This window comes from Heterocephalus glaber, unplaced genomic scaffold (genome assembly GCF_053883595.1).
Source record: "Heterocephalus glaber isolate CG9 unplaced genomic scaffold, H.glaber_assembly_v1.0 deba00001606, whole genome shotgun sequence".
NCBI classification, from domain to species: Eukaryota; Metazoa; Chordata; class Mammalia; order Rodentia; family Bathyergidae; genus Heterocephalus; species Heterocephalus glaber.
Genome location: NW_028258377.1, coordinates 39,464,000 through 39,489,607, shown reverse-complemented (window position 1 = coordinate 39,489,607; position 25,608 = coordinate 39,464,000). Strand labels below are relative to the sequence as shown.

The following is a 25,608-nucleotide window of genomic DNA, read 5'->3' as shown; positions in this document are numbered from 1 at the left end:
TTGAGGAATTACCAAAGAAGTAAAAGACTTTTCAATTCAAACTAAAAAACACTGCTGAAATTCAGTAAGACATAAATAAATGGAAACACATCCCATGTTCATTGATTGAAAGGCTTAATATTGTTAAAATGTCATTACTACCCAAAGTGATATAAGGATTCAATGAAGTTCCTATCAAATCCCAATGGTGTTTTTGTAGAAATATAAAACCCATCTTAAAATTCATACAGAATCTCAATGGATCCCAAATAGCAAAAACAATCTTGAAAAGAAGAACAAAGCTAAAAGACTCAACTCTCTGATTTCAAAGCATACTACAAAGCTAAGTAATCAATATGATACTATATAAAGACAGACATAAATGGAATAGAATGGAAATAAGCCTTATATATATGTTCAAATGATTTTTTACAAGATCCAAGTGTACTCAAGGGAGAAAAGATATTCTCTTTAATAAGTGGTACTAATAAAACTGTATATTCACATATAAAGGAGTGAAGTTAGACCCTTACCTAACATCATAGACAAAAATTAACTCAGAATGGTTTAGAGACCTAAGTGTAAGGCCTAAAAGAAGAAAATCCTTTCAGAAAAATGGAGAAAGCTTCGTGACATTTGATTTAGCAGTAATTTTTCACATAAAATACTCAAGGCATAGGCTACAAATTTTAAATTAGACTTCATGAAAATTTAAAAATTTTGTGCATCAATAGGCCCTATCAACAGAGTAAAAAGGCAATGTATAGAACTAAAGAAAATATTAATAAATCATATACCTAATAAGAGATTCTTCTTCACACACATGTAATGCTGTTAGCTTCAACTGAGTTCCAGATTTCACAAAGTATCTTATATGTAAAGTATCTAATAAAACAACAATCATTTCTTTCAGTAATTGAAGGAAAAATTAAAATTGCTACCTCATGTGAAGAATTTTCTTGCAAACCTGATACAGGAACAATTTCATCTGTATTAGCATAACTGCTGACATTTGGAAGTAACTCTTCACAAGATGCTTTTTGCACTGAGGACAAATCAATCTATAAAAGAATATATTACTGTTTGGTGGGAGTTTCAAAAACAACTCAGTAATTAAAGTTGAAAATACTGTCTCACTGAAAGCATATTCTTGTGAACTTGACGCATGAGCAATTTCATCTAAATGAATATAATGACAGACATAGGCCGGGGATGTAGCTCAGCGGCGCAGTGCCTGCCTGCTGGCAGGTGCAAGGCCCCGAGTTTGATTCCTGGTGCCAAAAAAAAAAAAAAAGACCAAAAAAATATATGAAGATAATTCTTCCAAAGATACTTTTCATCTTTGGTTAACTGCAACTATGCTTCCCTAGGGACCTGGTAAAGACAAAAATGTTAATTCTGTTACTCAGTAACACTGTTTATGGTAAAATGATATCTGAGTAGAAAACTTGTCTCTGGGACAAACTTAAATGCAGTACAAATAAATTAATGAATAAATAAGTACTATAAAAGATGTCACATTTGGGTTCCCTGGAAGCAGGAACCCTTGCAATCAGGCATGTCTGTTGAGCCCTGAGAAGCTGAGCATTATGTGCTGTTACAAAAGACACTGCATCTCACTCCCTTGCGCCTGGGCTGTCTACTTAATGCTATGTAAGCTGCTGATGACTTCTGTTAGGGTTGCTACCACTGAGGACAAACACCTGCTGCTACCCTGCTAGTAAGATGTATTCGTGTTGTTCAGCTGAACCCAAGAAGAACTAGTTGGGTAAGAACTTAATAAAACCCTCAGAAGTAATTATAAAGACTTCACAGCATTGGATTTGGCAATGATTTCTTGGATATGATACCAAAGACAAGGAGATTTGAACTACATCAAATGAGAAACATCTGTATAACAAAGAATCCTGTGACAGTGAAAAAGCAACCTATGGAATGGGAGAAAATATTTGCAAACCATGTATCTAATAATACGGTTAATATCCAGAATGTACCAAAAACTAGAACTGAACAACAACAAAAACAGCCTAATTCAAAAGTGAGCAAAGAAGCCGAGCATGGTGGCACACACACCTGTAATCCTAGCAGTTGAGAGGCTGAGGCAGGAGGACTGTTCCAAGTTGGAGGCCAGTCCGGGCTACATAGTAAGTTTAAGGTCAGCCTCAACTACAAAGGGAGACTATGTCTCAAAAAAAAAAAAAAAAAAAACTGAGCAAAGGACCTGAATAGGCACTTATCTAAAAAATATATACAAATGGCCAACAACACATGAAAAGATGCTCAATATTACTAATCATTAGAGAAGTACAAATCAAAATCATGAGATACCACCTCACACCCATGAGGATAGCTATTCAAAAGACAGAAAATAGGGCTGGGGATTTATCTCAGTGGTTTCTCCGCCTGCTGTGCAAAACCGCAAAGACCTGAGTTCGATCCCCAGTACCAAAAAACCAAAAAAACAAAAAACAGAAAATAACAAGTATGGGGAGATGTGGAAAGAAACTGGAACCTTGTGCATCACTAATGAGATTGTAAAATGATGCAGCCTCCAATGAAAACAGGTGACAGTCCTCAAAAAATTAAAAATGGGGTCACCATATGATCCAGAAATTCCACTTCTGGACGTATACTCCCAAGGAATTGAAAACAAGAGATTCAGATATTTGTACATTCATGTTCACTGCAGCATTATTAACAATAGCCAAATGTGGAAACAACTCAAGTGTCTATGGATGGATGGATGGATAAATAGATAAATAAATAAATATGGTATACACATACAATGGAATATTACTCAGCCTTAGAAAGGGAGGAATTTCTGACACATGCTGCCACATAGCTGGACCTGAAGACATTATGCTAAGTGAAGCAAGTCTTCTGCAAAAGAATAAATACCGCCAAGCAGGATGGTATGCACCTGTAGTCTTAGCTTCTCAGGAGGCTATGGCCAGAGAATCACTTGAGCCCCAAAGTTCACAGCCAACCTAAGCAACATAGTGAGACCCTATCTCAAAAAATTAACAAACAAGACAAGTACTGATGATTCCACCTATTCCATGAAGTACCTAGAATAGTCAAATTTATAAAGACAGAAAGAAGAATGGTAACTGCCAGAGGCAGGGAGAGGAAAGAATAGGGGGTTACTGTTTCACTGGTGTGGAGTTTCAGTTTTGCAAGATGAAAAAACTTCTAGAGATAAATGGTGGTGGTGATTACACCACAACTGCGAATGTACTCAAACTGTGCATTTAAACATGGCTGAAAGTCTAACTTTTATGTTATATATATTTTATAATACAAAAGAACCTACTTGGTGTTTCACTGTTCTCTTCATACCCACTTACAGGAATAGCAGCATATAGGGTACTTCTAATGAAAGTATGTGCAACAGGAAAATACAGGTAATATTCCCCTGGTATGAGAAAATTACAAGAACGGAGACAGAAGGAGCCAAAAATACCAAAGGTGCCAAATGCTAATACTTACCACAAAACCAGCTGTCTCTGAAGATGGAGTACTTGTTACCAGGCCTCCACTTCTCTTATTAGGAATATGAGAATTTGTTTTCTATAAATTATAAAATAGGAGATTAAATAGCAGAAAGAAACAAAGTATTATAACAGAAAAACCACAATTTAAAGTTAGTAGACTAAATCATGTGTAATACTAAAAAAAATCTTTAATCTGCTTGAAGGAAACTAAAGAATTTCTGGCTTGAGGTAAATCAGTCAACTCTCAAGAGAACTCTATGGTGCAAACAACTGTATGAGAATATTTTGGTAAAATAACTAGTAATTTGGAAAGAGAAGCTAATCAGAGTGTTGAACTGGACAATGGTGTTTTGGTCATCTTTGTTAATTGTTTAAAAAAGGCATTTTGCTTTCGGCTTTTAATTTCTAGTATATTATTTTACTTTTTATGGAAAGGGATTATAAATTATTCCTCAGACTGTTAAAACATGTATGTAGCAAGGATAATTGTGTTAAAATATATGTTTATATCTATAGGAATACTTTTATTCAGGGAAGAGGATGCAGGCATTTCCTCTCTCTTTTTTTTTTTTGGTACCAGGGATCAAACTTGGGACTCTCCTTGCGAGGCAGGCGGCAGAACCACTGAGCTAAATCCCTGGCCTAGATGCAGACATTTTCTTTCTTGAAGATGCAAAGAAGCAGTCAGAGAGACAAGTGAGCAACACAAGAAAGATTAAAGACAACAAGGAAAGATACAAGATTCAAGAGTTAAGAATGACAGAGGAAAGGGAGGATCAGACTGCCAGAGAGGAGGAGGGTGATAAGGAGGGAAGGTGAGAAAAGGAAAGAAGAGGGAGACAGAGGGAGGGAGATAGAGGAACTAGAAGTAAAAGATAGAGGAAGAGAGAAGAGAAGATTGAAAGAGGAAGGGAGAGGAGAGAGAAGACACACCAATAGACTGCGAGCAGGAGACTGAGAGACAGAGAAACTGAAGAAAGAAAGTGAGAGAGAGAGAGGAGATAGCAAGAAAGACTTGGGGAGCAGAGAGACACTTGATATTAACAGCTTGATAGTAAAAGAGACAAAACCCAGGACAGCATAAAGAAACCGGTAAAAGACAGAATAGAAAGAAAGAGTAAAAGGGAGACTCTGACTCTGAGAGAGAGTCAGGCAGCTTTATTTCTACAAATCAGCTGTCTTTCCAACCCTTGGATTCTTTGAAACAACTATGTCTTTGTGATAACATTCTTTTTGAAAAGGCATTTATTATACCATGGGAAATCTGGAACCCAAACTCAAAGATAAAACTTGAACATCATAGGAAACTTTGTCAGGTTTCTTATTTTCTTTCCCTCTTTTGTCTCTCTTCTTTTAAACTCTTGTTCTCTTGTTAAACTAGTTGTTGGCAGAACATAGAACAGATGATTAGAAAAATTTTTATCAAAACATTTAAGGTTATATTTATCTGGTACATGGAATATGTCAGTTCCTAATTGCTTAGCTACATAATCTTTTACTTTCTTCATCCTAACAATGGGGATCATTTTACCCCTAGGGATTAGTGAGCAAGGATTACAAATAATACATGTAAATAACTCATTTCCTTCTTTTTTTTTTTTTTTTTGGTTTGGTACCAGGGATCGAACTCAGGACCTTGGGCTTGCGAAGCTGGCGCCAGAACTACTGAGCTAAATCCTCAGCCCAATAATACATGTAAATAGAACCTATGGTGTCTGGAGGGGAGGAGAGGCTTGATGACAGCTGTTATTATCATCACTGCGGCAGTCTTGGAGGCGCGCACTCTACTCAGATCCCCTTACACAAAGAAACTGGTGCTTGTTGCAAGGAGTACAGTTAGCTGAAACTACCCACCTGGAACATCTTTAAGGTCTGCTTCAGCTTTCAAGCTTTCTTTAGGATCTGCCCATCTTCTCAGGCAGGCTCCGGCCAATGTCCACCACAGTAGTACAATACAGACTTTTGTGATGAATAGTCTTTGCTCTAGAACTCCTCATTAGAAGAGCTTCTGTTAGATTTGCACTGAGCACTGAGGCTAAACCTGCTCAGTCCTGCTTTCTCTTTGCTTTTTTTCCTCAGGTGTTATCCCTCCACTAACCCATATGAACCCTTAATCTGTCTCAATAACTCCTTGCCAGTGGTCCCAGTGACCCAACAGTCAGTTCAATTTTTAAAATATCCCAAATTTAAAAAGAGCAAAGTAAAATACAGGTAAGAGGAAGTAAGGAGGTACATTTTTTTTAAATGAGAAGGGATTAAGAGGAACGACAGGGAAAGGAGATGAAAAGAGAACTAAGATGTGTTATGTATATGTACTTAGTACAAAGAATGTAAACATTACGTACTGCAAACAGGTACTAATAAAACTCTAAAATAAAAGTAAATAAATAAGAACTATCAGTCTGTATATAGCTATAAGTATAAAGCTCCCCTATATTTTTCCTAGATTTGTTTAAAAATGTGCATTTCTAAATCTTCCCAATCGGTACATTTTTATAGTCTCTTCAAGAATTAAGAGTTAATAAATGCTGAGTGCTCACCAAGGCAGGTGCCAGGGGCTGAGGCAGCAGAACTCCAGTAACTGAGCTAGGTGCACTGCTTTCAAGAGCAAGCCTGTGGTGGGATGACACAGTGTCGATTTGTGCATGATGATTTAACTTTGTCTGAATATTTGTAGCTCTATCTTCTGAATCTTTTTCAGGCTGGAACAAATTCACAATCATGAAATACATTTCACAGTGCTGTAAAATCATTTCTATTGAAAAATATTAAACTCAAAGGTGAATGATTTCCTAGGAAAAAATAATATGTTCTATACTATATATGTACGGGGACATCACAGCAAATTTTTAGAAAAAATGCTTTATGGGGGTGTGTGACGTCCACGCTTATTTTTTAGGAGTATTTCTATTGATAAATTATTAATTTTAATTTTATGAGTTTTATTATACTAAACAATGTGTACCTAATAGGAAAATAAACTATCAATAAAATAAAATATTAAATATTTAATATGTAATGGGTGTGTAGAATAAACATCAACATTTTCAACATCAACTGTTTACCTGCTTACAAGATCTAAAATGTAACAGCAGAAGTAAATTCCTATGTGAATGACAATGAAAATACAAACAAGGAAAAAAATTTTTTAAAAATAATAAAATACAAACAAGGGCCAGGGATTTAGCTCAGGGGTGCCACCGCCTGCCTTGCAAGCAGAAAGTCCTGAGTTTGATCCCTGGTACCAAAAAACGGCCCCCCACACACAAAAGAAAATACAAACAAAACGCTATCACAGAGATAATTTTGCTTCAGTTATCACACCCACAGCGATCTTCACACAAGACAGCAGCATGGTCCATACACAAGTCTTGCTCACACTGACAGCATGTGTGCTTCGCTTTCCTTTTCCGTTTGCCAGTCACGCTTGTCACCACTCGTCTTCCTCTTTTGTCAAAGGTTTCCCATTATATTGCCCACTTAGCAGGAAAATGAAATATCAATAAAATATCAAATATATACTGAGTGTTTAGAATAAACATCAACATTTTCTACATCAACTGTTTGCTTACTAAATCTAAAAAATAACAAATAAGTTCCTACATGAACTACAATGAAAATACAAAGAAAACTCTACCACAAAAATAATCTTTACTTCAATTATCACACCGAAGTCTTCACACGTGAGAGCAGTGTGTTCCATACACAAGTCTCACTTACGCTGAGAGCACAGGTGCTGTTTTCCTGTCTTCTTTGGAAGGACACACTTGCCACTGTTGGCTTAGGGGGTTCTTGTGCTGTTTCACCTGTCTGTTCAACGGTCTACTCTAGAATTGTTTTTTATTAAGTTTATTGGTACATTTTAGGTATACAACACAGTTACATTCACCATTGGGAACTTGTGCCTTTTACATGATATATCTTGGTTCTTATTTTACCCCTTTCCCCTGCCCTTCCTTCAACTCCTCCACCCCTCCCTATTTACAAAGACTTTGTTAGCATTTTTTCCTTTTCTCATATTTTTTCCTTTCCCTTCTTTCCTTTCCCCTACCCCTTTAGACCTTTTCTTCCTATTTCACATTATCAGTTATACATTTTGATCCTTATTTACACTTTCAGTTTCTCACACCAGAGAAACTATTTGGTATTTACACGTGTGTCCTATTTATTTCACTGAAGAGGATGGCCTCAATGTACATCCATTTAGCCATAAATGTCTCTAGTTTCTCATTCTTTATGGCTGAGTAGTACTCCATTTTATAAAAAAAGAAAATCTTCTTTATCCAGTCTCCAGTTGATGGGCACTTGAGCTGCTTCCAAGCTTTAGCTATTACAAACTGTGCCGCTACAGACATGGGTGTGCTGTGGTATGATTCTTTTAATTCTTTTGGGAAGATACCCAGCAGAGGAATAGCTGGGTCAAATGAGACCTCTAATCCTAGTTTTCTTAGGTATCTCCATACTGATTTCCACAGTGGTTGCACCAGTCTGCACTCCCACCAACAATGGAGAAGGGTTCCTCTTTCCCCACAACCCCCCCCCTCCCCCCAGCAAGTTACTGGTTGATTTCTTGATAGCAGCCATTCTTTCTGGGGTGAGGTGGAATCTCAGCGTTGCTTTCATCTGCATCTCTGGAATGACCAGTGATGTTGAACATTTTTTCATATGTTTATTTGCTGCTTTTACTTCTTTGTCTGAGAAATAGCTTTTCATTTCAGATGCCCATTTTTGAATTGGGTCTTTATATTTGAGGGGTCTGATTTTTTAAAGTTCTTTATATATTCTTGCTCTAGAATTCTTTTGAAGAGTTCTTTGGGCAGATACATACTGTTCTTCCTCTGTTGTAATTGATCATTTATTAATTCTAGTCCCAATCCAATAAGAAAATTTCTCCATGATATTTTGTGCTTATTATTTTCTTTGTAAACTATAAAACTATTTATGTCTGATATGATTAGGATCGAGTAAAACACAACCATTGGCCAATGATCTGTATTTCAAGTGACATCATAGTTGCTGCATAACTTGTCAACAACATCTATTCCACTTTTCATTTTATTATAAAATGTGACCATTTCTGGCTTCATTTGTGTTGAGGATTCACTACCAATCTTTGCTTGTTTGTGTTTTGAGATAGGGTTTCACAAGTCCGGGCTAGCCTTGAATTCACTATGTATGTAGCACAGGCTGACCTTGAAATTGTAGGACCCTCCTGCCTCAGCCTCCTGAGCACTGGGATTACAGGGGTATAAACCACCATGCCCAGCCTATCAATCTAATCATCATGGTGTAACATTGACAGTATCAATATTACTTTTTCTTTGCCATAATGTAGTTTAGGCTAGCCTGGAACCCACTGTGCAGCACAGGCTGACCTTGAAATTATAGGATGCTCCTGCCTCAGCCTCCTGAGCACGGGGATTACATAAGTGTAAACCATCAGGCCCAGCCTCACTATCAATCTTATCATCATGGTGTAATACTGACAGTATTAATACTAGTTTTTTTCTCTTTGCAATATAGGAGGCCAATATTATGTCTTTCTGAAATCCAAAGATTATACTATACATTTCTCTGTTGTGAACTTGCAACATTTTTTCAGGAATCGCGGCTTTGTTCTTGCAAATAGTTCCTGTGCTGGTCAACTGGTGTTCTTTTAGCAAATGTAACATCAATGGGTAACTCCTGAACCAACTGTAAAAATATGACATTTGGGTTACTTTTTTTTTTTGGCACCAGGGATCGAACTCGGATCCTTGCACTTATGGGACAGGTGGCAGAACCACTGAGCTAAATCCCCGGCCCAGTTACTTTTTGAAATAGGTGCAACAACTCTGTTCACAGAGTCATATGGCTTATTACTACATGAAGAAAGACTTGGTGGCTGAGTTCCAGGATAAATTTCTAAATTCGAGGTATAAAGTGTCTTCCCATCTACCAGGGGATATATTTTTATACCATATTTAGAAGGTTTATTTGACACATATTGCCAAAACCTTCAACAACCACCAAATGATGCAAGTTGTTCATCAACTGTCATGTATTTACACACTGTATAAATTGCTTGACAGTTCGAAACAAAGCTTTCAACAAATAAGCAAATAGCAGCCAAACTGTTGTATTTTTTTTCTTTCTTGGCAGGACTTTTTGCCATCAAAACATAGGCAATTTTAAAAGAAACCAAAGCTCTTGAGTGTCATTATTGTTCTAAAAATCTCAACCCTAAAATGTCACTTCTCCACAAATCCTAGATTCTAATGATTAACATGATGAAGTCCTGCTATGAAGGCTTTTTGTTCAGATAGTGAGGTGTCATGATAAATATATTTTTGAGTATTACTATTGATGCATATAGAATGTTTTCTTGTATTTCATTATTAGTGTATTTCAAACATCTTGTGGCATGTTGTCCATTACAAACAATTTCCAGTATTGCATCGCAGTGTTGACTTTCTGTTCAATAAGTTTCATCCATGTCAAGAACTGAAAAACATTTTCGGACCTAGTTCTAGCCTTGGATCATTCAGATACACATGATCATTTTGTAGCTTTTTTTTTTTTGTACCGGGGATTGAACTCGGGACCTTGAGCTTGCAAGGCAAGTGCTGGAACCACTGAGCTACATCCCCGGCCCATGTAGCATTTTCACTAGTCAAATATCTATTTACATTACTATTTTCTTCCCCATCGGAATCAGGTCTTTGTTCTGTACTTCTCTGTCATTCTTGCTAACTTCTTTGGCTCACATGATCCAAGTCACCATTGGTAGCTGAGTCACCTGATGACTCACTTTCAACATCCTCCTAAAGTTGTAAAAGTGGATTTTCATGCAACATTATACTGAATTGGGCTAATTCTACAAGAAAAATCAAAAGAAAACATTTAATTAAAAAATTATAAATATACAAAAATGGAACACGGTGCAGAATGTGAGTAAAACTCACCCATTTACACTTTGACACATGGGTATACTCCTTGTAATTCCTCATATCAAATAGGTGCACATAAAGACTGCTCCCTGTATTCTCCCAGTGCAGCTACGGAGATGCATAGCTGGCTACCATTATGCTAAAGTACATATTTGCATTAGAAAAGTGTGATATGGGCATCTGTGACCCAGTATACCCAGTATAAGGAACCGAGGGTTTAAAAAAAATTAGTTGAAAGAAAACATGGTGTGAAATGTTCAGCTCAAAAAAATTTTCCTACCACATTGAAGATAACATCTCCCAAATAGTATCCTAAGAAAAGAAAACAAATGATAATGAGATCTGCTCATTGATATTTAAACTTAAATTTTAAGGACAATACTGAATATATCTGTAATTGTGTTTACATTAATCTGATTTAATAAACCAAATGCACTCAACATCAGGAAACTGCAACATTACAAAGTACAATATTTTATTGACTGTATGAGAAATCTCCAATAGAATTAAAGAGCAAATTAAGGATACATATCAGGAAGTAGGGAGATAGATATTTCTCAAATAGGAAAGGATCAAGTGATGGAGAGAGGGAATATGAAAGGGAAAGGGAATGAAAAAAGGAATTAAGATGTGTTATATGCATGTACCAACTTCCCACAAGGAATTTAAACATTATGTACTGTAAACATGTACTAATTTTTTAAAAATAAACAACTACAGACTGTTCAGTGACTGCTTATCGTAAGTTATAGAACTTATTGTATGCTTTCAAAATGTCCTTTACAAAGTTTAAATATATTAAATGTAAGTAAAGAGGTAAAGGGACCAGGGATATAGTTCAGTGGTGAAGTACCTGCCTGGTAAGCATGAGGCCCTGAGTTCAAATCTCAGTACCAAAAAGAGAATCACCAATTCAAATATCCTTCTAATCCTTTTTAAAAGAGTCTTCATGAAATAAATTTCCCTCTCCTTAAAATTTCCAGTTCACTGATAGTATTTTATCTTCACCCATTGGCCTTCTCTTGTCTTCTTTCTTTCTCACCTACTTCATATACCAGCAGCCATCATTATAATTATTCTTATATCTCTTGCCTTCTATCGCAGATATCTGACAAATCTTCAACCTTAGATGAGCCCTGGACCTACTCTGGACCTTGAGTGCAAATGTGTTTTGGGGAAAATTGTACATTCTGCACATTAATGCAACCCAAAACTGGAGGGAAAAAAAGGCACGGACTAACTCTGCTACACTTCTCTAACATTTCATCACTGTATCATTTCCACCCTATTTGCTTTACACCTCCAGCCTTCCCTCTGCCACTCATAGCTGACTATCTTGCCTCACACTGTTCTGCAATACTAGTTGCTGTCAAACAGGATGCCACCACTCAGGACTCAGGCAAAATGTGAGGCCCTGGTTAAGCAACTGAAAACTTCAAGATGGTGACAGTGACAGCAGAGCATTAAATGAAATGAAAAATGTGGTCCTTCTAGGTATTAAGTCAGCCCTCTCACCGCTAAACCTACAAATCCACCACAGTGGAAATATCTCCTCTCTTTTAAAGGCCAACACCTATGCTTGTATTCTCCAACCATGCGTCTTTACATTCCAAGGATTTCTGTTTCCTATATAAAAATATAGGAAAGGTTTGTGGGGTTTTTTTGGGGGGCGGGTACCAGGGATCGAACTCAGGTCCTTGTGCTTGCAAGGCAAGCGGTGGAACCACTGATCTAAATCTCCAGCCCGTTTGTGGTTTTTTTAAAAATAGTTTTTCTTGAGATGTAATTCATATACTATATAATTCACTCATTTAAAGTATAAAATTCAATGTTTTTTAGGACAGTCACAGGTTGTGCAACTATAACCACACTAATTTCAGAACATTTTCATCCCCTAAAAGAAGCCTTAGCAATCAGTTCCCACTCCGGTACCACCAGCACTAAGTGACCAGTAAGCTATTTCTGTCTTTATACATTTGCCTATCCTGGATAAATGAAGTCATATAATATGTGATCTTTTGTGACTAGATTCTTTCATACAGCAGAATATTTTCAAAGTTCATCCAGGTTGTAACATATATCAGTGCTTCATTTATTTTGTTTTGTTTTAGTTCTTTTATTGGTACATTTTAGATATACAATTCATTTACATTTTTCACTGGGTGTTTGTACCTGTACATGATAGATCTTGGTTCTTATTTTTTTTCTCCCCATGACCTGTGCACCCTTCACCCCCTCCGCCCTTCCCTATTTACATAGATTTCATTTCCATTTTTTTTTCTTTTCTCATAGTCTTTCCTTTCCCTCTTTTCCTTTCCCCTTCCCCTCCCTTCACTCCTTCATCTTTGGACCTTTTTTCCTATTTCAAATGATCAATTATTCATTTCAATCATTTTAACTCTTGTTTACACTACCAGTTTCTCACACTAGTGAAACTATTTGGTATTTACACGTGTGTCCTATTTATTTCACTTAAGAATATGGCCTCAATATGCATCCACTTAGCTACAAATGACTCTAGTTTCTCATTCTTTATGGCTGAGTAGTACTCCATTTTATTACAAAACCACATTTTCTTTATCCAGTTTCCAGTTGATGGGCACTTGGGCTGCTTCCAAGCTTTAGCTATTACAAACTGTGCCACTATGAACATGGGTACACATATACCTCTGTGGTATGATTCTAATTCTTTTGGGAAGATACCCAGCAGGGGAAAAGCTGGGTCAAATGGGACCTCCAGCCCTAGTTCTTTGAGGTACATCCATACTGATTTCCACAGTGGTTGCACCAGTCTGCACTCCCACCAGCAATGGAGAAGGGTTCCTTTCTCCCCACAACCCCGCCAGCATTTGTTACTAGTTGATTTCTTGATAGCATCCGTTCTTTCTGGGGTGAGGTGGAATCTCAGTGTTGTTTTTATCTGCACCTCTGAAATGACCAGTGATGCTGAACATTTTTTCATATATTTGTTTGCTGCTTTTACTTCCTTGTCTGAGAAATGTCTGTTCATTTCAGATGCCCATTTTTGAATTGGGTTTTTGAATTTGGGAGGTCTGATTCTTTTCAATTCTTTATATATTCTAGATAGTAGTCCTTTGTCTGAGGTACAGCCGCTAAATTTTTTTTCCCATATTGTAGGTTGTCTGTTAGCTCTGTGGGTGGTTTCTTTTGCAGTGCAGAAGCTTTTTAATAAGATGAGATCCCAGCTGTTGATTCTTTCTGCTAGTTCCCGTGCTGCTGAGGTTTTGTTCATGAAGTCTTTTCCTGTGCCAATGTCTTCAAGAGTTCTACCTAACTTATCTTCCAGCAAGTTTAGTGTTTCTCTTTTAATATTTGTATCTTTAATCCACTTCGATCTTAGTTTAGTGCATGGTGATAGGTATGGGTCTAGTTTTAATCTTTGGCAGGTTGAAATCCAGTTTTTCCAACACCACTTATTAAATAGGCTATCTTTCCTCCAATGAGGGTGGTTGGCTCCTTTGTCAAAGATGAGGTGGCTGAGTATGTCTGGAGTTGTTTCTGCATCTTCTAATCTAGTCCACTGATCCTCAGGTCTGTTCCTTTGCCAGTACCATGCTGATTTCATCACAGTAGCTTTGTAGTATAGTTTCAAGTTGGGGATTGTGATACCCCCAGCCATGTCTCTGTTGCTTAGAATTGCTTTAGCTATTCTAGGTTTCTTATGGTTCCAAATGAATTTTTGGATTGTTTTCTCTAGTTCTGTGAAGTATATTGTTGGAATTTCAATTGGCATTGCATTGAATCTATATAGTAGTTTTGGAAGTATGGCCATTTTCACTATATTGGTTCTTCCTACCCAGGAGCAAGGGATGTCTTTCCATTTTCTTGTATCCTCTTCGATCTCTTTTTTCAGAGTGCTGTAGTTTTCAGTGTAGAGGTCTTTTGCTTCCTTTGTTAGATTGATTCCTAGATATTTCATTTTTGGGGGTGCTATTGTAAAAGGAATTGTTTCCCTCATTTCTCTCAGTGAGTCTATTATTTGTGTACAAGAAGGCTATTTTTTTTTAGTGTTGACCTTGTATCCAGCTACTCTACTGAATCTGTCAATTAAGTCTAGAAGTCTCTTGGTGGACATTTTTGGGTCTTCCATGTAAAGTATATTGTCAGCAAATAATGACAGTTTAACTTCTTCTTTTCTTATCTTTATTCCTTTTATTTCTTTCTCTTTTCTAATTGCTGCAGCTGTTTCCAGAACTATATTGAACAGGAGTGGTGATAGTGGGCATCCTTGTCTTGTTCCTGATTTTAGCATGAAAGTTTTCGGGTTTTGACCATTTAGTATGATGTTGGCTGTTGGTTTTTCATAGATAGCCTTAATCAGGTTAACATAAAGACCTTCTATTCCAATTTTCTGTAGGGTTTTTATCATGAATGGGTGCTGGATTTTGTCAAATGCTTTTTCTGCATCTATTGAGATGATCATATGGTTTTTGTCCTTGACTCTGTTAATATGGTGTATTACATTTATTGATTTACAAATGTTGAACCATCCTTGCATCCCTGGGATAAATCCGACTTGGTCAGGGTGTATGATCTTCTTGATGACACTCTGTATTGTGTTTGCCAGTATCTTGTTGAGCATTTTTCCATCTATGTTCACTAGGGAGATTGGCCTGTAGTTCTCTTTTTGGGTTGGGTCTTTCCCTGGTGTTGGAATCAAAGTAACACTTGCTTCCAGGAATGAATTTGGAAGTATTGCTTCCCTTTCAATCTCCTTGATGAGTTTAAAGAGTAATGGCTTTAGTTCTTCTTTAAATGTCTTGTAAAATTCAGCAGTGAAGCCATCCAGACCTGGGCTTTTCTTTGTTGGTAAATATTTTATTACATTTTCAATTTCACTCATTGTAATTGGGGTGTTTAGAATTTCTATATCTTCTTCATTTAACTTTGGCATTTCAAATGTATCTAGGAATCTGCCCATTTCTTCTGTGTTTTCCATTTTATTGGAGTAGAGGTTCTCAAAGTAAGTATTGATGATCCTCTGGATTTCTGTTGGATCTGCTGTGACTTCACCTTTTTCATTCTTAATTGCATGTATTTGTGCCTTTTCTTTCCTTTTTTTGATAAGACTGGCTAAAGGTTTATCGATTTTATTTATCCTTTCAAAAAACCAACTCTTTGATTCATTGATTTTTTGGTATTGTTCTCTTAGTCTCCATTGCCTTGATTTCTGCTCTGATCTTTATAATTTCCTCCCTTGTATAAGCTTTTGGTTTGTCGTGCTCTTCTTTTTCTAGGAGCTTGAGGTTCTGCATTAGGTTATTTATCTGAGTTTTCTGTTTTCCTAATAGGAGCATTCACTGCTATGAATTTCCCGCATAGAACTCCTTTCATTGTGTCCCACAGATTCCTGTATGTTGTACTGGCATTTTCATTTACTTGTAGAAACTGTTTAATTTCTTAATTACTTCTGTGACCCACTGGTTGTTCAAGAGGGTGTTATTCAGTTTCCATGTGTTTGTTAGGGTTTTGTGGTTTCTTATGTTATTGATCTCCAATTTTATTGCACTACGGTCTGACAATATACAGGGAGTAGCTTCAATTCTTTTACATTTACTTAGATATGTCCTATGAGCTAGCATGTGCTCTATTCCGGAGAATGACCTGTGTGCAGCTGAAAAGAATGTGTATTCTGATTTTGTGGGGTAGAACACTCTGTAAACGTCTATTAAGTCTATTTGTTCAATAGCTTGGTTCAGTTCTAGAATTTCCTTAACTTTTTGTCTAGATGATCTGTCTGTCTGTGATAGTGGGCTATTGAGGTCCCCCACTACAATTGTGTTAGTGTTTATTTGGTTTTTCACGTCTATTAATATTTGTTTTGTATAGTTGGGGGCATTCGTATTTGGTGCATATATACTTAGGATTTTCATCTCTTCCTCTTGGATTGTTCCCTTCACAAGGATGTAGTGACCATCTTTGTCTCTCTTAATTAGTTTTGGTTTGAAATCTACTTTGTCTGCAAATAAGATTGCCACCCCTGCTTTCTTCTGGGTTCCTGTGGCGTGGAGAACTTTTTTCTATCCTTTTACTTTCAGTCTATGAGTTTCTTTTTGAGTTAGGTGTGTTTCTTGTATACAGCATATTGTTGCATTTTTCTTTTTAATCCATTCTGCCAGTCTATTTCTTTTGATTGGTGAATTGAGGCCATTAACATTGATGGTTATAATGGATATTGATTTATCCTTGTCATGTGATGTTTTACTTTTGTTGGCTCTTTTATTTCTTATTTTTTCCCCCATTCCCTTTAGTGTCTTACCTTGCCTGGTGGCTTCCCTTTGTTGGGCCTCATGGAGTTGTGACCTTCATTGCTTTTTTCTAGGATATTGTTTAGAATGGCTTGTAGTGCTAGTTTGGTGTTCATGAAATTTCTCAGGTGTTCTTTGTCATGGAAGTATCTAATTTCCCCACTGATTTTGAAAGATAATTTTGCAGGATCCAACAGTCTAGGTTGGAAGTTATTTTCTTTTAGGGCTTGAAATACTTCACTCCAGCCTCTCCTTGATTTGAGGGTTTGTGTTGAGAAGTCTGCTGTGATTCTGATGGGCTTTCCTTTGTAGGTGATTTGTTTCTTTTCTCTAACTGCTTGTAGGATTTTGTTTTTCTGTTGGGTTTCTGGGATCTTGACTATTATATGTCTAGGTGTAGATTTTTTTTTTTGATCATGGCTAGTTGGAGTTCTATATGCCTCTATATGTATGTCCAATTCTCTACCTCTGTCTGGGAAGTTTTCCACTATTACTTCTGTGAACAGATTTTTTAGGTCAATTGTGCTTTCGCCTGTTTTTTCATGGACTCCCATCAGTCTTATGTTATTCTTCTTTGCATTGTCTAGCAGTTGTTGGATTGATTTCTCATGCTCCCTTACTATTTTTAAGAGATCTCTCTTTTCATGGTCTCTAAACGTGATCCTGTCTTCTATATCTGATATTCTATCTTCAGATTCCCTTAATCTGCTGTGGATACTTTCAATGGAGTTTTTGATCTCCTGAATATCTGTTTGAATCTGTTTCATGGATTCCATTTCTTTCTTATGTTGGGCGATCAAAGTTTCCATTTCTTTCTTATGCTGGGTATTCATGGCTTCCAGCATGTTTCTGAGCTCATCTATTTTTTTTTTTTAATCTGTTTCTGTTCTAGATCCTCTAATCATGTCTTTCACTCTGCTCACCATCTCTGCAGATATCTGGGAGATTATTTCTGCTTTGAATTTTTCTAGAGCCTCATTCATCTGTTTTGTTACTTCCTGTGCTATCAGTTCAGGGTATACAGGTGGTTGGTTATGGGACTTTTCCATCTCATTTCCCCCCAGGATTTACCCTTGGTGGGGTGGAAGTCTGAGTTTGTGCCTTGCTTAAATGTCTTCTCATTTTTGTTTTTGGTACTGTCCTTGGTTTAACTCCTGGGTTGATAGTTTGAAATTGCTTATTGTAGGTATCTTTGTTGCTTGTAATTACAACCTTTATGGAATGACTGCTTCTCAGAGGTGTCTTCCAGATATAGCCGGTCTTTAAGTTTTGAGTCTCTAATGACTCTAAGGCTATCTCATTTTCCTTATACTAGGAAGGTTCATTGACTAGATCAATACCCACACCTTAGCCCAAGTGATACAATCAGCAACTCCACTGCATCAAGTACATCTTTGAAAATGACATTTTGTGGTAGTTATTAATCTATCACCTTTAGCTGTGTGACTTAAATCAAGATTGAGGACCAACCCAACATATAGTGAATAAACTCTTCAATATAACAACTTTACCCTTTGGGATGGAGAGTTAGAAGGGGTTGGGGAGGGAGGGATAGATGGGAAGAAGGATAGGGGAAGGTTAGCAGTGTGGTCAGAAGACACAGGTGAGAAGGAAAAAGAGAATAATAGGAAAATAAAGAATAACTCCGACTGAGGACCAAAACAGGGACAAAAAAGGGAAGATGAACGATGTGGGAGAGCAAGAGAGTGTGTGTAAGAGAGAGAGAAAGGAAAGAGAAAAGAAAGAAGAAAAGGAAAAAAAAAGGAGAGAAAAACAAATATTTGCAAAGAGTAGGGAAAAAGAATTAAAGATAAGAGGAGCAAAAGAAAAGAAAAGAAAAGAGAAAAAAACCAAAATAATAAAACTAATTTTGGGAATAAAAAATAACCATGAAGATGAAGAACCTCTTTCAGGGTATGTCTCTGCTGTCACAACAGACAACGTGCGTTGCAGTGTGCAGATATAAGTCAATGAGTCTCAGCAAGGTAGTCGCAGACCCATGAGATTCAGGCAGATTTCTGGCTGCAAGTCCCAAGTTGAGCTCCCTGTCCTCCTGTAGGGTTGAACTCTGCAGAGTTGTATTGCAGGTTCCAGCTACCCTTCCCCTGAAGATAGTCCGGGTCCTGACGGGAGGTGAAGATGACTCCATCTTACCCAGTACAGTGATCTGGTGGTCCGGTATCCTCTGCGTCTGTGGAACCAGGTGGCTATACAGAGGAGCGGGGGGGGGGGGGGGGGGTGTCCAGTGGATTGCTGCCAGGGCTTCGGCGCATTCTGCGCGACTCATGAGGTTGCTACGGTGTCCGCAGACCTACCTGTCTGCAGCGGGCTGATTCGGAGCGTTCTGCGTGACGTTGCTATGGCGACTGCAGACCGGCCTGTCTGCCTCATTTGTTTTTATTGCCAAATAATATTTTATTGGATCAATACGCTACATTTTATCTGTTCATTAGTAGATTGGCACTTAGGTTGTTTCTACTTTTGGGTATTATGAATAATGCTGCCGTGAGCATTCATGTACAAGTTTCTGTGATGATGTATGTTTCTATTTCTCTTGGGGATATAACTCAGCAAAATTTCTGGGCCCATGTCAAACTGTTTTCCAAAGTAGCTACGCCATTTCACATTCCCAGCAGGATATATGAAGGATTCCAATTTCTCCACATCCTTGCAACTATCGGAATCCTAGGAATGTTAGAGCTATATTCAATAAGAACCATCTACCATGAGCATAACTTTTGAGAACAGGAAGAATATACAATGGCATAGAAATGGCATAAAGGCAAAAGGTAGCATACTTAAACTGCCAGATGCTTGATTTGTACAGAAAGAAAGGGAAAGAGGGAGGTGAGGAGGGAGGGGAAGGAAGGATACAGAAAAGGAGAGGGAGGGAGGGGAGGCTGAAATTAGTGGAGTTTGAAACTAAGATGGCAAAACTTCATGGAAGCAGGACAAGGACAGTGAGATGTATGGAAAAGAGAACACAGAAAGTATGCAGATGATTGTTTTCTAATTGCTCTAGGCTAAAGAAGTAAAATGTAGGCCAAGTTCAAGTAGCTCTCTAGGCTATGGGAGCTCTAGCTGCCTGCTAGGTGAGACTGAATTGGTCCCTTCCATCATTCCCTTTGGCCCTTAAAAATTATCTAATATATCCCATCTTAAAAAAATAAAAATAAAGCTTTCCATGACTCTGCTTTTCCATCCAGTTACTGTTCTTCTCTACTTCCCTTTGAAGTCAAGCTTTATACATAAACATTACTTCCTTACTTTCTATAACTCTTCAATCTATTACAACCTGGTTTGGTTCTCATTAGTCCACTAAAGTTAATATTGAAATCACCAGTTTCCTTCATTATTCCACATGCAACAGACTATTTTTTAAATATTTAACTTTACTTTTCAGAGTAGTTTTGGGTTACAGCAAACCTGAGCAGAAAGTAGAGTTCTCTTATACCTTTGCCTCACTTATGTACACCCTGTCACACTAATATCCTGCACAACAATGGTATATTTATTACACTACATGAACCTACATCAATACATTATTATCATCTAAAGTCTGTAATTTACCTTACGATTCACTCTTAGTGACATATTCTATGAGATTTGACAAATATATAACGACCTGTATTCTCTGTGGTATCATACAGAATAGCTGGCCCTAAAAATCTTCTTTTCTACTAGTTTAACACTCCCTTCTCCCAATCTCTGGCAAACATTAATCTTTTTACTCCACAATTTTGTCTTTTCCAGAATATCATTGAGTTACACATTATACAATCTTTTCAGATTGGCTTCTTTCACCTATTAACATGAATTTTAATTTTTGTTTTTTCATGGCTTGATATCTCACTTCTTTTTCATGCCAAATAATATTCCATTGTCTGGTTATACTACAATTTATTTCTATATTCACTTACTGGAGGATACTTTGGTTGCTTACAAGTTTTGGAAATTATAAATGAGGTTGTTATAAACATCCATGTGCAACTTTTTGTATATACCGAAGCTTTCAGTTCATCTGAGTAAACATTAAGAAGTGTGATTGTTGTGTGACAGGTGAGAGTATATTTGGTTTTGTAAAAAAAAAACAGCAAACTGTCTTCCACACAGGTTTTACCATTTTACATTTCCATCAGTAATGACTGAGAGTTCCTAATGCTCCACATCCTCATCAGTATTTGGTATTATTGGATTTGGGCCATTCTAATATATGTATAGTACTCATTGTTGTTTTAATTTATAATTCTTTAATGACATATGATATGAAACAACTTTTAGTATATGTGCTGCCGAAGCGAGCACATGAAACAACTTTTAATACACTCACTACCATCTGTTTATCTTAAGTGAAATATCTTTTCAGATCTTTTATCCATTTTTTCACTAGGTTATAAATTTTTCATACTGTTGAGTTTTAAGAATTTTAAATATACATCTAAATGACAGTTCATTATCAGACAAGCTTTTTGCAAAATTTTTCCCCAAATCTGTACTTTTAAAAAAATTTTAATGAAATCATTTATCAATTATTTCTTTCATGGATTGGCTCTTTGGTGTTATATCCAAAAATTCATTACCATAACCATTAACCTTTAAATTTGTTACTACCTTTGATTTGTTTGTTTGTTGTACTGGAGAATGAACCCAGGGCCTTTGTGCTGAGCTACATCCTCAGCCCTTTTAAATTTTTTTCTTAAATTTTAAGACAGGATCTAAGTCATTAAGTTGCCCAGGTTGGGTTCAAACTTGTGATCTTCTTATTCAGCCTCCCCAAATTACAAGTGTGTGCCAGCACACCCAATTTTTCCATTATTTTTATTATGCACACATTACATATTTTGTTTTTGTCTCACATTTCTTGGATTTTCCATTCTGGATATTTTGTTTGTTTTGCTTTTGAGTTTTGGAAGTATCTTCTGTCATATCTCAAGCTCAGAGATTCTTTCTCCAGCTGTGTCTGGTCTACTATTAAGCCCATCAAGGATATTCTTCATTTTGGTTATAGTGTTTTCAAATTCTGGCATTTCTTTTTATTGTTTTTTAGAACTCCCAGTTCTCTACTATCAGTATCTACTAGTTTTTGTGTATTGTCTACTTTTTCCTTTGAAGTTCTTAGCATATTAGTAAAAAGGCCATTGGCTCTCTCAATATTTCCATCTTCATGTATCATTGTACTGCCTGTCCTACCACATCAACTAGCATCTCTGTCCATTAAAACTGCTCAAGACAGAAAATTACAAGTCTTAATATGTCTCACTATATCAACTCATTATATCAACTCATTAACTCTATAGGCAAAAGTTTCCTGAATCCATGCATATCTTTACATCTCTCCTACAAAATACATATCCTGATCAAAGCTATCATAACCTCTCACCAAAAATATCTGTAAATTCTTACTAGTGGCTGTCCCTAACACTTTCACTCCTTTTCAGTTTGCTCCTTAATTTATACAACAAACAGTAAGTGTAATGGGAAGAATACAGAATTTCTGGTTTTATATCAAAAAAAGACCAGCCATGGGCCAGGGATTTAGCTCAGTGGTGCTGCCGTCTGCCTCCAAAGCACAAGGTCCTGAGATCAATCCCTGGTACCAAATTAACAAAAAACAAAAAACAACCACAAACTCCTCAAAAAAAATTGGTGAACATTTAAACCTCAGTTTTCCCAGCTATAAAGTAAGTCCAGACAAACAAACACAAACCAATTACTCTTCTGACTGGAATGATACAGAGAAACAATATAACTAATGAAGAGCCCCTTAAAGAGCAACTCTTACTACGTACAAAATAAAGTCCAAATTCTATCCCAAAGACATTCAGATAGGGCTGGGGATTTAGCTCAGTGGTTTCGCTGCCAGCTGAGCAAGTGCAAGGACCCAAGTTCGATCCCCAGTACCAAAAAAAAAATAGAATTAACCAAAGACATTCAGATTCCAAGCATAACATCACAAGTAATCCTCAGCACAAAACACTGTTTTAGCTACATAGTGCACTTCTTGCTTTTACTTTAATGGCTGATAGACTTCTAGTTATTCAAAGAGAACTGAAAAAAATGTACATTTTAGTTATACTTTAATACTTGCTTTTTTCTCTGTTTCTTCAGAGGTTGAAGGGCAAATTTTCTCAGCAAGTAAAACCTCACAATCTGCATTATCTATAAATAAAAACATAGTTTAGTACTCTACTTAACCTGCCATTAGAAGTACAGAGGACAGAATTCAAATTCAAAACAAAACAGAAACCTGATTTTAATTACTCTGCCTTTATAATAATTTACAAAGAAACATTTAATATATGTTCAATAATCTAACTTGCCTCAAATAGGAGAAGGTATCCTTAACCTTGGCTTGAGAATTCCAGGTTTTGTAGTAAACAAAACATAAAACATTTTCTTTTCAATTAGTAGAGAAATGTGTAATCATAACCTTCATGCATTAAAATGGAGTACTACTCAGGCATAAAGAATGAGAAATTAGAGTCATTTATAGCTAAATGGATGCATACTGAGGTCATACTAGTAAGTGGAATAAATAGGACACACGTGTAAATACCGAATAGTTTCTCTAGTGTGAGAAACTGAAAGTGTAAATAAGGATTAAAATGATTAAAATGAATAATTGATAATTTGAAATAGGAAGAAAGGTCCAAAGAGGTAGGGGTGAAAGGAGGGGAAGGGAAAGGAAAAATTATGAGAAAAGAAAAAAAAATGGAAATGAAGTCTATGTAAATAGGGAAGGGTGGAGGGGGTGAAGGGCGCACAAGTGATGGGGAAAAAATAAGAACCAAGACACATCATGTTCAGGTACAAACACCCAATGATAAATGTAAACGTATTGTGTACCTAAAATATACCAATAAAAGAACTTAAAAATAAAAAAAACCCTTCATTCATCATCCTACCATTCCCACTCTCCTGTGTTTTCTTTTTTAATTTTTAAGCTTATTAGTATATTTTTACAGTACATAATGATTACATTCATTGTGGGGAACTGGTACAGGTACATAACACATCTCAATTCCTTTTTTCCTCTTCCATTCTACCCCTTTTATGAAAAGTTTTTTCGCCAGCATCAGATCCATTTATTTATTGATGTCCTTATCAAGTTATCATAGAGATTAATAGCCAGACTAACAGGCCAAAAAAACATATAAAACCATTACACTTTACTTTGTCTATACGGCATTACAATAAAAGTTTTTCTTTTTTTTTCCTACTGTCTTCTTTTGCACTTAATTTATACATTAGGTTTCTCATATAGGAGAAACCATGAACTATTCAGGCTTGTGTGTCTCATTTACTTCATACTATGGTCTCAAGTTGCATCCATTTTCCTACGAATGACTCGAGTTTATCTTTCTTTATGCCAGAGCAGTACTCCATTATGTATAAATACCACATTTTCTTTATCCATTCATCTGATAGACATACAGGCTGCTGCATGATTTAGCTATAAAAATGGGTATGCACACATCACTATGATACCATGTCTTTGACTCTTTGGGAAAGAATAGCTGGGTCAAATGGAATTTCTAGTTTTAGTTTTTTGATGCATCACCATACTGCTTTCCATAGTGGTTTAGGAGTTTACACTCCCTCCAACAATGAAGAAAGGTCCCTCTTTCCTTGCAGCCTCTGCAGTATTTGTTATTAGTTGATCTCTTGATGACAGCCATTCTTTCTGGAGTAAGATGGATTCTCAGTATTGTTTTAATTTGCATGTCTCGAATGGCCAGCAATGTTGAACATTTTTTCATGAATTTATTGGCCATTTGTACTTCTTCATCTGAGAAGTGTCTGTTTTTAGATACTCATTTTTGGATTGGGTCTTTAAATTTAGGAGAGGTAGTTTTTTTGATATATTCAAGATATTAGTTCTTTGTTTGAATAGTAGTGGGGAAAAAAATCTTTCCATTATGGAAGCTGTCGCTGTCTCTTCACTCTGTTGGTGGTTTCCTTTCCTATGCGAAGCTTTTTAATCTGATGTGATCTCATTTGTTGATTCTTGGTATTATTTCTTGTGCAACCAGGGTTCTGCTCACAAATTCTTTGCCTACGTCTGTTCAAGACTTTTACCTATTTTGTCTTCCAACGGATTCAGGATTTCTTTTTAATATTTAGATCTTTGATTTATTTTTATTTCAGTTTAGTGAATGGTGAGAGACATGAGTATAGGTTCAATCATTGGCATGTGGATAGCTGATTTTCCCAGCATCATTTGTTAAAGAGGCTATCTTTCCTCCAGTAAAAATACTTTGCCCTTTTGTCAAAGATAAAGTAGCTGAGTGTGCCTGGAGTTGCTTGTGCATCCTCTATTCCACTGACCCACAAGTCTATTTTTTGTATGTGTTTCTCTGTGCTTCCCCCCCACCCCAATACCATGTTGTTTTTAATCACTGTAGCTTTGTAGTATGACCTGAAGTCCAGGATTGTGATGCCCCTTGCCTTGCTATTCTGGGTCTCTTCTGCTTGTATATTAATTTTAGGATTGCTTTCTCTAGTTCTGTGAGGAATGGGATTAATATTTTGACTGGGATTGTGTTAAATCTGAATAACAGTTTCGGAAGTATGGCCATTTTCACCATATTGGTTCTGCCTATTCAGGAACAGGGACTATCCATTTTCTGATGTCCACTTTGATCTCCTTTTTCATAGTATTATAATTTGCATTGTAGAGGTCTTTTGCTGCCTTGGTTAGGTTATATTCCTAAGTATTTCATTTTTCTTGATGCTACTGTGAAAGGTATTGTTTCCCTCTCTCAGTGAGTTTTTATTGATGTACAGAACACTACTGATTTTTGAGTGTTGACTTTGTATCCTGCTATGCTACTGAATTTGGTTATGAATTCTAGGAATCTTTTGGTGGGGTTTTTGGGCTCTTCCATGTAGAGGGATCATGTCACATCCAAATAATGATAATATAATTTCTTCCTT

General features: G+C 36.6%; 1 protein-coding gene across 2 annotated transcripts in view; it reads right to left on the bottom strand.

Annotated features, from left to right (window-relative positions):
• Positions 1 to 25,608, bottom strand: part of Meikin (meiotic kinetochore factor) — a 73,395-nt gene that overhangs the window by 20,706 nt on the left and 27,081 nt on the right. The window contains exons 7-10 of one of the 2 annotated variants that reach the window (XM_021241749.2): positions 22,760 to 22,830; positions 6,014 to 6,175; positions 3,469 to 3,549; positions 921 to 1,040 (exon numbers count right to left, since the gene is read on the bottom strand). In XM_021241749.2, the coding sequence (XP_021097408.2) occupies positions 921 to 1,040; positions 3,469 to 3,549; positions 6,014 to 6,175; positions 22,760 to 22,830 (434 nt within the window). The remainder of the gene's footprint in view (positions 1 to 920; positions 1,041 to 3,468; positions 3,550 to 6,013; positions 6,176 to 22,759; positions 22,831 to 25,608) is intronic. The other variant, XM_021241751.2, reaches the window with a different exon arrangement.